The 15,824-nt window shown below is 41.4% G+C and overlaps 1 protein-coding gene across 2 annotated transcripts in view; it reads left to right on the forward strand.

Moving 5' to 3' along the window:
* The window catches only part of LOC124148497 (RING finger protein nhl-1-like), an 11,040-nt gene extending 599 nt beyond the window's left edge, over nt 1–10,441 (forward strand). For both annotated transcript variants that reach the window (XM_046519610.2, XM_046519616.2), the window contains exon 2: nt 6,047–10,441. In XM_046519610.2, the coding sequence (XP_046375566.2) occupies nt 6,694–8,970 (2,277 nt within the window). In that variant the 5' untranslated portion in view covers nt 6,047–6,693 and the 3' untranslated portion in view covers nt 8,971–10,441. The remainder of the gene's footprint in view (nt 1–6,046) is intronic.
* Nucleotides 10,442–15,824: the final 5,383 nt, after the last annotated feature.

Below are 15,824 nucleotides of genomic sequence, written 5' to 3' on the forward strand. Positions count from 1 at the left end.
CATTTCAGAGCTTTTAAACTAAGACCATCCAGAGTAGTGTCAGAGACCAAACAAATTAAAATGAATTTATTTTATGATCTCGTAGTGTCGATTAAAACAGTCCACATGTCACAGTGATTGCGTATATCCATTGTTTAATGTGACATTCTACATTATTCCACATACCCAGTTCATCAGGATTGGGGGGGGGCAGGGGTGGCCCAGTCGTCTAAGGTGCCGCGATTCGCTGTGCAGAGTTGCGTCTCTTGGGCACGCCAGAAACCTATGATTGTGGGTTCGAATCCCGGTTCGCTCCAATTATGTTTCTAGGTTTGTCAGCACCATACCCGTGCTCGTGAGTTTCACCCAAGTGGTAAACATCTGAGACCTGCATCACTTCGGGCTTTCCTCCCACATTAAGCTGACACGCCGTGATATAACTGGAATACTGTTAAAAGCGGCGTTAAACCCAACTCACACACACACACACACATCAGGATGGCCTATAAATAATGAAGTCTAGACTAGGGCTGGGACGGATCACTTGAGTACTTGGTCGGGTGGGTACTGAGTAGGACCCGAGTACCCACAGTACTAACCAGACCCGTGGTTAGTCACATGACATATTGTTTAATGACAAAAATTATCTCGAACTCTATGGTTACACTATAAGTCACTAATGTTTGCATTTCTTTCTGACTATACACCCATTCCTTCTGACCTTCATATGTTTGAATAAAGATATAACTTCAGTGAACATCAGTGTATGAATGACCAGATCGTTTTTCACTTGTATCTAAAGACATTTTGCCAGAGCTACAGTCAAACTATTCCCAATTGAACACTGTGTACCAAACTCTTGAGACCGGGTAGGGTTGGGTAATAGCAGAGTGCTTCAATCAATTTGATTGTTCAATCAGAGTAAGGATAAGGCATATGGATGACCACCTCCTTATTACAATCAGGAGCGAAGTTTCAGTGTAGGTTCTAAACTTGACGCTGTGCATCCGGTTCCCAATTAAATTTAGCAGGGTTAAATCTACAGGTGACCTAGCTCTACATTGAAAAAGCAGTGTGTTTATGTTCTAATTTTATATTCTGTCATGACCTGTAAATGTTTTGAAAAGTATATGTTAATTTACAATTATTTGTGTCAATAGAGATGTGATAGCGTCACAATCATTGCTCAGTACGTACACGTTCTGGACTAACATTTCGTTCCAGAAATAAAGTTATCTTATTTAAAAATATACATCAACAAAATGAAAAGTTAAATCCAAATAGAGCCCAGAACAATTCTTAATTCATTCTAGACTTGATTGGGATTTAATGTTTGATGGGGCTGTGGGGTAGCCTAGTGGTTAAAGCTTTGGCTTATCAAGTTGAAGGCCCGAGTTCGATTCCCGACATGTGTACAATGTGTGAAGCCCATTTTCCGGTGTCCCCCACCATGATATTGCTGGAATATTGCTAAAAGGGGCACAAAACCATACTCACTCTCTCACTAATTTTTAGTTTAATCTCTAGGGTCTGGTAGAAAGACTAAACAAATCTAAGCATGTAAAGTTCCCTAGTTTATTCTCTCACGTCCATTCACAGTTACTGGTAATTGCCTGCCAGATGAATTGTATACCTGGGTAGAAAATCAAAAAAGCAGTAAATTTGTTTATTGGTGATAATTATTAGGGCTGTGTATTGACCTGGATTTTGTATTGCAATATATTGCCTTACTTTAAGCTGTATTGTGATATGCATTGCAATATATTGCCAATTTACATTTTCATTATACCCTGTATTAATGTCCGATACCATAAATCTGTGTCCCTCACTATTTTTCCTTTTCAGTGAATAAATGTATGATAAAGAGATTAAAGAATAAAAACAAAACAAGAGGAGCTTGATAGTCGCAATGTGTACACGCTAATTGATAAAAAGATCTTCAGAGGCAAGTTGTATCAGATAAGATACTTGTAAGATACTTTTTTCCATCTCCATATCGTTTAGGAACACATAAATATACTTTTTTATATTTGCCCAAATATATTTCTACATTTACAAACGTATCGCAATACGTATTGCTGAAGATTTGCACCACAATATACCAGTGTACCGGTAATACTGCACACCCTTAATAATTATTAACAAAAACAATCCTAATCTGAGGGCTAACTAGATTTAATTAAGTAACTAAGATTACATAAAAAAACATGTTTCTCAGGTACTTGAAAAAGTGGGGAGGGCGGTATGACCTTTGAAATATTATTTATTGAAAACAAAGTGAGGAGGGAGGAACACACACATTTTGGATCATGGCGTATATCATTTGATGCATGAATGTTTTCAAAAATGTTTTATTGGCAATAAAAAGTAATGTTGTGCCGGAGTTAAATTGACATGCCGATTTCCTGAGAAACTTTTCCCTGTTTTTAGCCTTTTTTAAGTATTGAATTGGTATTTTATGGACACAGGTAGTGAAGTGGTAAGTGAACCATTTTATGGACACAGGTAGTGAAGTGGTAAGTGAACCATTTTATGGACACAGGTAGTGAAGTGGTAAGTGAACCATTTTATGGACACAGGTAGTGAAGTGGTAAGTGAACCATTTTATGGACATGGGTATTGAAGTGGGAAGTGAACCATTTTATTGTCACAGGTGGTGAAGTGGTAAGTGAACCATTTTATGGACACAGGTAGTGAAGTGGTAAGTGAACCATTTATGGACAGGTAGTGAAGTGGGAAGTAAAGAATTTTATGGACACAGGTATTGAAGTATTAAGTGAACCATATTATGGACACAGGTATTGAAGTGGTAAGTGAACCATTTTATGGACACAGGTAGTGAAGTGGTAAGTGAACCATTTTATGGACACGGGTATTGAAGTGGTAAGTGAACCATTTTATGGACACAGGTAGTAGAGTGATAAGTGAACCATTTTATGGACACAGGTATTGAAGTGGTAAGTGAACCATTTTATCGACACAGGTATTGAAGTATTAAGTGAACCATATTATGGACACAGGTATTGAAGTGGGAAGTGAACCATGTTATGGACACAGGTATTGAAGTGGGAAGTGAACCATGTTATGGACACGGGTATTGAAGTGGTAAGTGAACCATTTATGGACACAGGTAGTAGAGTGATAAGTGAACCATTTTATGGACACAGGTATTGAAGTGGTAAGTGAACCATTTTATCGACACAGGTATTGAAGTATTAAGTGAACCATATTATGGACACAGGTATTGAAGTGGGAAGTGAACCATGTTATGGACACAGGTATTGAAGTGGGAAGTGAACCATGTTATGGACACAGGTAGTGAATCGGTAAGTGAACCATTTTATGGACACAGGTATTGAAGTGGTAAGTGAACCATTTATGGACACAGGTAGTGAAGTGGGAAGTGAACCATTTTATGGACACAGGTAGTGAAGTGGGAAGTGAACCATTTTATGGACACAGGTAGTGAAGTGGTAAGTGAACCATTTTATGGAAACAGGTAGTGAAGTGGGAAGTGAACCATGTTATGGACACAGGTAGTGAAGTGGGAAGTGAACCATTTTATGGACAGGTATTGAAGTGGGAAGTGAACCATTTTATGGACACAGGTAGTGAAGTGGGAAGTGAACCATTTTATGGACAGGTATTGAAGTGGGAAGTGAACCATTTTATGGACACAGGTAGTGAAGTGGGAAGTGAACCATTTTATGGACACAGGTAGTGAAGTGGGAAGTGAACCATTTTATGGACAGGTATTGAAGTGGGAAGTGAACCATTTATGGACACAGGTAGTGAAGTGGTAAGTGAACCATTTTATGGACACAGGTATTGAAGTGGGAAGTGAACCATTTTATGGACAGGTATTGAAGTGGGAAGTGAACCATTTATGGACACAGGTAGTGAAGTGGGAAGTGAACCATTTTATGGACACAGGTAGTGAAGTGGGAAGTGAACCATTTATTGACACAGTTGAAGTGGGAAATGAAATTTCCAGTAATAACCTCACTGCTTGCTGAGGAGGAGCATTTCTTTATTTTGTACCTTGTGACAATACATCAACAGCACACTTTGTGATTCAGGCATCTGAGATGGAAACATTTACATCGACACATACTGACTGTTTGGATTAGGGCTGGGACGTGTCCAAACTTACTACCCGGGTACCTGAGCCCGTTACCCGACCATACCAGGGTACTCACTGTAGGTCTCAAGTTGGGTACATAATGTCCGATTAGGAATTGTGTTACCGGAGCCCTTGCAAAAAGTATTAAGATACACATATAAAACAATCTCATCATGCATACACTGAAGTTGACTGAAGCATCATCTGTACCCGAGCATATCAAAGTCGGAAGGAATGTGTGCATTGTCATCATCAGGTCTGTCTGTCCGTCTGTATCTTGTTTCCTGAGCATAACTTGAAAACCATGAAACATTATCCATCCAAACTTGGTACATGTATTAAACCTGGGGCTGAAGTGGTGCCTTTTGCTATTGTAGGTGCCAGGGGGATTTGTCATCTTCTGATGACTCTTGTTTGTTATTGCTGTCAAACCATATATCACATGACTAACCACGTTCTGGGTAGTCCTGTGGGTACCCGGGTCCTTCTAAGGACCCACCCGACCCGAGTTACCTGTCCCAGCCCTAGTATGAATGTGGTCAGTTCAAAGTCCACCACATACTCAAATAGGATTCTAAGGCAGAATAGGTCCCGAGAGCCAACTTATCAGGTTCAGGTGGTTAAAATGGGTGACCTGGATGATTGTGTGTGATTGTTCACCACTAGAATGGATCATAGGTAACTTGATAATACTGTCAGTTGCTTGCTTTTTCTTACCTTTGATATTTACAAGTTGCCCTGATATTGCTAGGATATAGCTGACTACAAGTGTAACACAACATTCACTCACTAAAACATGAGGATTCCGGGTATGAATGTAGGTCCTCAGTGTCACAAATCAAAAGCAAAACTAAGAATATACAGCACACATTATTACAAACGAAAAAGAAAAATACTTTAGGTTGAATATATTTATTACAGTCAGCAATATTTCACATCAGGGTAAATGGCATATATAACAAAAGATAATAGTGTTGAGAGTTCTCCTTGTTTTACACAGACAAGCAGTATAGTCAATACAAACACTGTTCCTGCAGGGTCCAAATATGAATATAACATTCCACACTAAAATAGAATTCCGTCATAGCATTCAAATGTCCTTTTTACACATGTTCAGGTGTCCCATTTAAAGGTCCGTGATGAATGTCCACGCAATATCACACTAAGGCAAAGCCTTTCTTCTAGCCAGGTCTCGCGACAGTGAAAGATCAACTGTGTCTTAAAACTGCTATGACATGGATTTATATAACAAAGTCAGAAACGAAACACATACTTTTCTCATGTCAAAATGGTGAGTTTGGGCGACCTGTTCCAGTATTAGGGATGACATCTACCCCTACCAAAATACATCCCAAAAGTAATGATAAAACAGCACACGTGACACTCAGTGACCTATTGTCATAAGAGGCAGCTAAATGGACTTGGTTGGTTACATGTCATTGTTTCCCAATTGCGTGCATCAGTGCTTATTATGTCAATCACCTGATTGCCTTGATTTGACTTGATAAGTTACAGACCACTTCCAACCCATGAAGATACGGGTTAGAATTGATCTTCAGCAACCTATGAATAAACCACGTCAGTGATCCCGAGGCCGGGCTTAATGAACTGGTTGATGCATGTCGTGGTATCCCAATTGCTTAGACTATTTACAGACTGCCATCATATAGCTGGAATATTGCTGAGTGTGGTGTTAGGCAACAAACAAATAAGCAAAACATATATTTACAGACCGTGATACAACGTAGCTGATATATTGCGGCACATAATAACATTCACACATTGACAGGAAACGATGGGACACGTTGTATTGTAATGAACATAAAAACAACAGCAGTCTAATCACAACATTAGCTGGAATATTGCTGAGTGCGGTGTTACACTAGACACAATAAAACACGGATGCCCCATGATTGGTATTGACTCACAGCATGTTTCTTTCAGGTAGAGGAAGTGGTAGATGGTGACCTCCAACCCAGCCTGCATCCTCTCCAAGCCATGGAAGATTCACCTTGTGTGGAGACGATCTGAAGAGTCAGGGTCTCATTTACAACCAACAATACCAGTACCAACCAATGACTAAATGCAGTTTTCCTGGTACTGTGACTAAGAACACTTTACATCATGCCATACTTTATATGCTACTAGTGAAGAAGTAACAGCTTGAAAACCATCTTTGAAATATTTCTTCAGCTGATAGAAAAAGTCGTCAATCCGCATCTGCTGAGTTAGGTAGTGAGCAACATTCTTGAAATATGTTTAAATGTCAACAACCACCTTAAAGTCTGCATCAAATCCGTAATCCGTAAACTCCCTGAAAACCCACACCTCTTCAGAGACCCTATAGCTTTATGAAAAACTGCTTGCATCAAAGGCGGTCTGCAACATCCCTGAAACCACATCTGTGCAAGGACCTCACAACTTAAACAGTAACAGCATGAATCAAAGACCATCGGCACCATCCTTGAAGTATTGCTGTACTTACATCATCTGATTGTTCAAGGTGTAACGATGCATCTGTAAAGAGTAACCTTCTTGAACACCTACATCTCTACTACACAGCCTCCTGGTCAGCCAACAGCAGCAGCACCATGAATGTCCTGCAGCAGTTGTCGGACCAGCACCTCAGCTGCAGCATCTGCATGGAGTTGTACACTGATCCTAAACAGCTGCCGTGTCTTCACAGTTTCTGCAAGCACTGCCTGTCAACACACATCCTGAAGAAGGTGGCTGGCAGTGGTGACGTGTCCTTTCCTTGTCCTATGTGCAGGAATATGTGTAAGCCTACAGATCCGGACCCCAATAAGTTGATGACATGGGTAGACTCCTTCCCGGACAACTTCTATATCAAGAATCTGATGGACACTTTTGAGACACAGAGTCTGACTACTGGGTCTTTAACAGTGGAGGATAAACTGCAATGTTTGGCTGTTGAGGCAGAGTCATGTGCAAGGCATAAGAAAGAGAAAGTGTTGGCATACTGTGTTGTGAGGAAGGGTGGAGCCTGTGGACTGTGTCTGAAGAGCTCAATCCATGACGACTGTGCCAAAAGTCATCTGACTCTAGATAAAGCTCAGAATCTTGCAGGAAAGCGTTTAGAAGATTTTAAGAAGAGAGTAGGGACTCTGTCTTCAAGGATTGAAACAGTTGGTCAAAAGCTGCCTTTAAAACCAGATGAACTCAAATTTAAGAGGGAAGAATTGGCACTTGAGATTTCTCAACATTTCTCTGATCTGAAGACAAAGATAAACAAGCTACTTCTTCAGAAGGAGAAGGAGACTACAGATGAACTAAAAAATGTAATTGATAAGGAAAATGGAAAAATAACTGAAGCAACAACTGAAGCAACGTTTTTATCAGCATCACTGAAAAACACAGAGCAGCTCTTTGATAAACTTCTTCAGAGCAGACCCGTGGAGACCCTGTCCCTGGCAGAGAAAGTAGAGGAGCAACTAGCTACTTACGAGAGAGGAACAAAGAAGGCAGAGAACATTTGTGAAAAGTTGGACATTAAGTTACTTCAAACTGAGGATAATCTTATAGCTATGAGGAACATGCAGTGGGGCAGAATTCTTGTTGGTGAGGAGGATGTGGATGAGGTAACAGATGCTCAGTTGTTTGCATCTTCAAGAGAGCTGGGAGCACCTTCTTCTGCAGGAAAGTCATTGACCCTGCCTGCTTCATCTGTGAGAAGAGATGCCTCTAAGCATGCTGAAAGGTTCCCTCGACCTGATGGACGTACAGCTAGTGCACTATCTGCTGAGGAACAGAGGGCTTTAGAGAATAAGCTGTCTGGTGATGCTTCGGTCAAACCAAACATGACCCTTCCCACAGTTGAACCTTTGCCTCGTGTGTCTCCTCGAACAGAGGTATTTCCAACCCAGTCAGTTCCAAGACAAAGTGCCATTGTTCCAACCATTGTGTCAAACTCGGCTCAACTTGAGAACTCTTTACAAGCAACAGCTTCAGCTGTATCTAACACAAATGTAAGGAATGTAGCTCCTAGTCAGGAATTCCACCTGAATCCCACCCATGATTTTAATGGTCTGTGCCCAGATGATGTCCACTCTTCTAGTTATGTGGGTGGGTGTCCATTTGGACAGAACTGTCTTCTCATAGTGGACAGATGGAACAAGAAGCTGAAGCTCATTCAGGTGGGTGGAAGGACTCTGTTGTTCCATGCCTTTGCTGACACTCTGGAGCCCTGGGATGTGGCCTACATTAGTCAGGACAGAGTAGCTGTCACCTGCCCCAGCACCAGCCAGATCCTCACCATCTCTGTGACCAGTTCCTCCATAGACATCAGTAGGTTCATCAAAACTGTCATCGGCTACTCAGCAATTGCCCACTTAGAGGGACCTAGGTTTGCTGCAGGTGTGTGTAAACCATTTGGAACTCCGCGAGTGGATATCCTGGACTGTTCCTCTGATAAAGCAAACATTCTCCGAGAGCTCCCTTCGACCGTGAATGTGACCTACCCCCGAACGATGGGTCTCACCCTGAACAGGGACCTCTTTGTCTGCGACTGGAGTCTGAAGGAGATCTCTGTGTTTGACAGGAATGACTTCATGCAGAAGCTGCGCTACAAAGGGGCAGGGAAAGAGGGGGTCCTCCGAGAGCCCGTGGGGGCCACCAAGGACAGACGAGGCAATCTGTACATAGCAGACAGGAAGACCAAGAAGATTCATGTGGTGTCCTCAACCGGAACCCGTTTGGCGCTGCTGACACTGGACATTCCCAGTGACCCCAAGGTTATTGTGATAGCCGAGGTGGAGAGACGGTACTCTACGAGTGGGGAAGTGTTGGTTGTAGCCACGGGGGGAGGCAGGCTATTTGTGTTTGATCTCATCACACCTGAAACACCATAGATGGGACACAGGTTCGGGCAATGCTTCAGTTATCCTGTTCAATCCTTATTGATGATGGTGTAAGAAAGCGTCTGTGATTTATTTGAGATGGCCCTGTGATTATTCTCGGATGGAGTTGATTTCAAATGTCCTTGCTTGTAGATAAAGATGATGTAAAATGGGGATAGAGGAAGGGGGAGTAGAATTAATCACTGGATTGTCATGTCTTTTCTAGTAGATGCCAAAAGTAAACAAATATATTTGGAGTGATTAGATTGCAGCCATGGTCCAACGGTTTACATGCCTTTTCTACATGGTGACTGAAATGATTCTTTGTTTTATTTTAAGAAATTGATTAAGGTGGTGAAATGATTTTGACATGACAGTGCAAGTACTCTGATGATTATCAGTTTCGATATCCAGCTCCGCCAACCTGACTGCGTAATGCATATAATGATTGTGGCAAATCACATCATTTTTACCTGATGTCAGAGAAAACCAATTTATTTCCAGGGAGGTAGTCTTGGATTTTCATTTGAGATGAGAAAATACTCTTCAGCACACACTTTGGTATTGATTAACAAAACCGTTGATGATTAATTACGCCTGCTTGTATCTGACAAGTTGTTTCCTTTCTCCCAAAATAGACCGAAAATTGTGTGATGTTTGAGCATTATCCGGAACAAGTTGTTTTGAAAAATATCAGTTACGCTTTAGGATTTAAAATAGTCCGACTCCAGTCAAAGCCTATATTTACCAGGCTTTCTTCTTGTATATGGAGACGTGTCACTAGACCCTGGCCTCACACTTGTGGGGACTGCCTCCGTGGTCTTGTGCACAGCATAACAAGGACTGGTTGGCTCAGACATACACATACACAAACAGGGTACTGTTGTATAGTAAATATGAAGATAAGTCTTTGCGCTTCTGTACAATGTATGTATGTACTAAATGTGTTAAAAAAAGGTTCACAGTTGTCTATCTTAAGGCAAACTATAGCTGCTATTGTTGTTGTACCCATTACCGCATCTGACTGCACTTGTAAATTAGAACCATATGTGCTTCCACAGTCAGTTATCTCAGTTATTTCATTTGCGAGAGGACGGTAATATAAATGTTTCATTTGCGAGAGGACAGAAACTTAAATGTTTCATTTGCAAGAGGACAGAAACATAAATGTTTCATTTGCAAGAGGACAGAAACAAATGTTTCATTTGCGAGAGGACAGACACATAAATGTTTCATTTGCGAGAGGACAGAAACATAAATGTTTCATTTGCGAGAGGACAGAAACAAATGTTTTATTTGCGAGAGGACAGAAACTTAAATGTTTTATTTGCAAGAGGACAGAAACATAAATGTTTCATTTGCAAGAGGACAGAAACTAATGTTTCATTTGCGAAAGGACAGAAACATAAATGTTTCATTTGCAAGAGGACAGAAACATAAATGTTTCATTTGCGAGAGGACAGAAACATAAATGTTTCATTTGCAAGAGGTCAGAAACAAATGTTTCATTTGCGAGAGGACAGAAACATAAATGTTTCATTTGCTAGAGGACAGAAACATAAATGTTTCATTTGCGAGAGGACAGAAACATAATGTTTCATTTGCTAGAGGACAGAAACAAATGTTTTATTTGCGAGAGGACAGAAACATAAATGTTTCATTTGCAAGAGGTCAGAAACAAATGTTTCATTTGCGAGAGGACAGAAACATAAATGTTTCATTTGCGAGAGGACAGAAACATAAATGTTTAATTTGCAAGAGGACAGAAACAAATGTTTCATTTGCTAGAGGACAGAAACAAATGTTTCATTTGCGAGAGGACAGAAACATAATGTTTCATTTGCAGGAGGACAGAAACATAATGTTTCATTTGCAGGAGGACAGAAACATAATGTTTCATTTGCTAGAGGACAGAAACAAATGTTTCATTTGCCTGAGGAAAAAAACATAAATGTTTCATATGCTGGAGGACAAAAGACTATCACATCAGGATATCTTTGAAGAGGGTTTATCAGTGTGTAGATCACTATCTATTTATACATTTATGAATGATTTTGAACAAAGTTTGTGAATTAACAAAAAAGTACGTACACATTATGGCGAATCACTGATAACCTTTTCAACAGTTTCATATTGATTTGAGATTCTTTGGGCAGAAAAAATCGTAGTTCTATCTTTCAAAATATTTCTTTTTCATTATAAATTTGAACATTATCCATGACTTTTCATTTATAAGGGGTGCGGGCTTAAATTACAATGATGCATAAAATGGGGGTTGGGGTGGGGGTAGGGTTGGGGGTTGGGGCAAATTGTAAATAAGGATACAGTTCTAAGACCAACCCTCCCCACGTTCTTTAATAAATTACCAGTCTCTAGGTAATCAACTTTTGGCCCTACAAGATGCCAAGAAACTTTGGCACGACTGTTAATTATTTCCAGACATTTGGAAGCTGAATTCGATAGCGTGATCAGGCAGGGCATGGTTAAAGGGAGATAACTCGTATGGGCAGTGATTTTAGTAACGTTTTATAATAGTTGTAAACACGATAGGGGTGAATTCTTTTCAACTGTAAGTGAATTAATTAACTAAATGCGCGGAGAAGTATACTTGGAGTACGGATGAGCATAGCTAAGATTTGGTGTGGAGTGTGTAGAAGAACTCTTGTTTTGAATATGTGGGAAGTTTATGTAATTCCTAAAATATCATTTTTTATATAAAACCCATGTCTCTACAGTTTTTGTTTTAATTTTGTTCACCTCTGTTTACAGTAAATTGGATTGATTAACATGCCTACCTTGTCTAACCAGCGAAGTCACTCATCCCAGACTATTACTGGGTTGTCTAATTGCTAACTTTTTCAAACAAAATAGGAGCAGGTTGATACTGTTAGTGGGTCGAGCGTCTGCCAGGAGAACAGAATTTGGCTGGTAAAACCACCCTGGCCGCGTCGACCTCCTCCGTGGTCTAGTGGTAGAACGGAAGGTCCGGGGTTCGATCCCCGGCCGCGTCATACCAAAAGACGTTAAAAGATGGTACTTGTTGTTACCCTGTCTGGCGCTCGGCGTTAAAGGGCTAAAACAAGGACTGGTCGGCTCGGAGTCAGTATACTGTGTCTGAGTGGGGTATTTATGTTACACTGCGGCATGGTATCTCAGTGTGCTAGCACTATAAATCGGCATCAGTCCGGACTAGTAAAAGCAGCCACACACACGTGCCTGCACGTCGCTAAATAAGTGCAATATTCTTGGACGCGACGTTAAACCCCATTTCACCTCACCTCACCTCACTTCACCTCACCTCACCTCACCTCACCTCACCTCACCTCACCTCACCTCACCTCACCCTGTCCGCGTTATACCAAAAGACATGGAAACATGGTACTCTGCCTAGCGTTGGTATATCTACTGTTGAGTACATCCTTAAGTTGTTTAAAATGGCGTTAAACCATACTCACTCACCACGCCGAAGGCTCGGTGACCCCCACCATGATATTGCGGGAATAATGCTGAAACGGCGTGTAACCAAACGCACTCATACTGGTCCTCGGAGCTGAATTAACCTGATAACCAAAGCACTTGTCATTACGCCTGCAGCTCATGGTGACACCACTAACAGATCTGAACCTGGATTTTCTCTATAACAGTGCCCTGGCTGTGACTATAGCCTGTGTATCCCCGTGTATGGCGCCGAACCAGGGTTAAATAATGAACGTTTTCTCGTTCTTTTCATGAGTATGCATGGTAGTGTGTACATTGTCAGCAAGCGAGGATAAAGATTTTTTTGGAAAACAGACCATCATACAAGGTAAATACAAATTATCCCAGAAGAGTGTTTGGGTTGGTGGTCATGTCATTATGATTAATTTACACGTTATGATTTCGATCACCTTTACAACTTCCAAATTCAAAAACGTTCAGGATGTTTCAAAAATTGGCTGGGGGTTGTTAGTGGAGTCGAACCCTTGCACCCCGTATCCAACACCTCCATCCGACTACCTGCAAGGTACTTCTCAAAACCCCAAACACTGAAGATCCCGTGAAGACCCGGGGTAGAATAGGTCTTCAGCAACCCATGCTTGCCGTAAAAGGCGACTAACAGGATCGGGTGGTCAGACTCGCTGACTTGATTGATACATGTCATCGATCCCGATTGGGTGGATCGATGTTCATGATGTCAATCATTGGATTGTCTGGTCCAGACTCGATTATTTACCGACCGCCGTCATATAGCTGGAATAATGCTGAGTGCGGCGTTAAACAACAAACCAAACCAAACATTGAAGATCCCCGTGTGGTCGCATATGTTCTGTTACTGGTCCACAGATAGTTGAAACACGTATAACGACGCCAAGCAGTATACTTCCAGACACCCTAATCAGTTAGACTTAATTATATAATTTGTACATTGTGGTGAATGTAAGCATGCGTCGCGCAGACAAGGATAGTCGGGCCTGGGTGTGGGTTTTGGTGTAGCTTGAGCCGTGGTATTCTGGGAATAATAGTTTCCCAGTAGCCAATGCTTGTAAGATCCGACCAATGAGGATTGTGTACATGTGTCTGTCGTCTTGTGATCGCTGAATCAATGCTCGTGCATTCAAACTCTGGTTTGCCTCAGATTACCGGTGTGATATATCGGGAATATCGATGAGAACATTCACTCACTCACCGCAACATGTTGGAAGTATTTCAGACACATCAATACGGTAACCTTGCACACCAATTGTTGTGTTATTGACGACCGTACATCTCTACTGATGTAGTGTCTCCCTTAACGTTGTTGACCGTGCAGATTCGGATCATTTTCCCTTAGAAGTGACATGTTACTTCTCTCGGAGGAAGCCACCCGTAGTTAACGATTAAACATATCCAAACAACTGATAGTATACATGTGTGGGATGACTCCAACATAAACTTATTTTCAAAATCAGCTGAAGATTGGCTGAATAGTTATGAAAACTGATTGATGGAACACTGGGAATAAAATCTGGAAGATGGGAATGCTGGTTTTGTGAAACGTTTTTAATAGACGCGGTGAAGTGCATGCAGAGACGTAAACCACGACGTTATCATAGTCGCCATGATAAACAAGCCGTAGGTTTAGGAGTAGATTATCAAGACGTGCAGCTCGGACGGTTTTACGGAAATTCGGATGCCAAAGGACGGATTATCGTAGGAAACTACTGTAAATTTAGACATATCTACAATCAACATGTAGGAAACTCAAATCGGACATCCAAAGATCAAGACTGACCTGCTTCTGCATATTGAGGATGGTCTGAGGGGTGGGATTTCCATGACCACTCATCGCCATGTCAAATCCAATCATGACCAGGTCCCCGGTGTCTGGCTTTGGCTGAATGAAAGTAAAATTCATTCAGTAGACATTACTCAGTTATCGGATGAGTGTTCGGAAATATTATGTTAAAAATTGACTTGAACTATCTTCATTAGCTGCCTGATCTTACAATGAATATCCTCTAGCTCCTGAACAGGACGTTGGCAAACCTCGGAAGCTTTTACTGTAGGCCCATACCTTTAACATGCACAAAAGTGTCTCATCTCTCCCCTTTAGAGGTGAGTGAAATGGCGTTTCACATCGCGTCAGATATTATTGCACATTTATGGCGACGTGTGTGTGGCTGCTTGTACTTGTCTGATGTCGATTTATAGTGTTAACCCACTGAGATACCATGACGCAGCGCAACATGAATACCCCACTCAGACACAGAATACTGACTTCGAGCCGACCAGTCCTTGTTTTAGCCCCTTAATGCCGAGCACCAGACAGGGTTACAAGTACCATCGTTTAACGTCTTTTGGTATGACGCGGCCGGGGTCGAGCCCCGAACCTTCCGCTCTCCGGGTGGACGCTCTACCACTAGACCACGGAGGCGGTCTCCCCCTTTTCGACTTCAGATACATTAGATTTATGTTATATTTTAAATATTGATCGATGTTCATGATGTTAATCAATAACTTGTCTGGTTCACACTCGAATATGTATAGCAATCGTTATATAGATGGAATATTGCGGCGGGCGGCGTTAAACACCAAAACAAATAAACACTAACGTGCATAAGGTATCATCTGCAATGCTCAACAACGATAACGGTCATATCATTAAGCGTTGGTTATGTTTTCCCTGCACATGGAATAATTCAGACTTGACAAAACAATCTAAATCTGATACGTGCATTTCTGCATTCACTAGTTATGAAGTCGTTTAAGTACCTCCCAGGGTCAAGACATGGTCATGTATCTTTAACATCAGATATAGAGCTGTAAGTTAAGTAGCATACCCATTCCTGAGAAAACGTATCAAAGTAGTAGCAGTATACTCTTCGTTGTAGTAGACTGATCACAATGGTACCTGTGAAGATCCGGGGTAGAATAGGACTTCAGCAACCCATGCTTGCCGTAACAGACGACTATGCTTGTCGTAAGAGGCGACTAACGGGATCGGGTGGTCAGGTTCGCATGTCATCGTATCCCAATTGCGTGGATCGATGCTCATGACATCAATCACTGGATTGTCTGGTCCAGACTCGATTATTTACAGACCGCCGTCATATAGCTGGACTATTGCTGAGTGCGGCGTTGAACAACAAACAAAGAAAGATAAGAAAGATTACAATGGGAATCGAATGACGCGTCACAGTCTATGATTTCACGTGCAGGCACACACTAGCGTTTGGGCGAAGCTGTCCAATGCCGGGAACAACCTCACACTTTTCGTCCCATTTCGCCTACTTATCATTTAGCTCTGCGCTATTATCCCTCCAGGCTCAGATGCAGTTGATGGACATTTTAAATGTTTTCAACACATCTCACCAAATGAGTTATATATGGTAATACAATGAATTTTC

This window comes from Haliotis rufescens, unplaced genomic scaffold (genome assembly GCF_023055435.1).
Source record: "Haliotis rufescens isolate VD_foot unplaced genomic scaffold, xgHalRufe1.0.p SCAF_1, whole genome shotgun sequence".
In the NCBI taxonomy this organism is placed as follows: domain Eukaryota; kingdom Metazoa; phylum Mollusca; class Gastropoda; order Lepetellida; family Haliotidae; genus Haliotis; species Haliotis rufescens.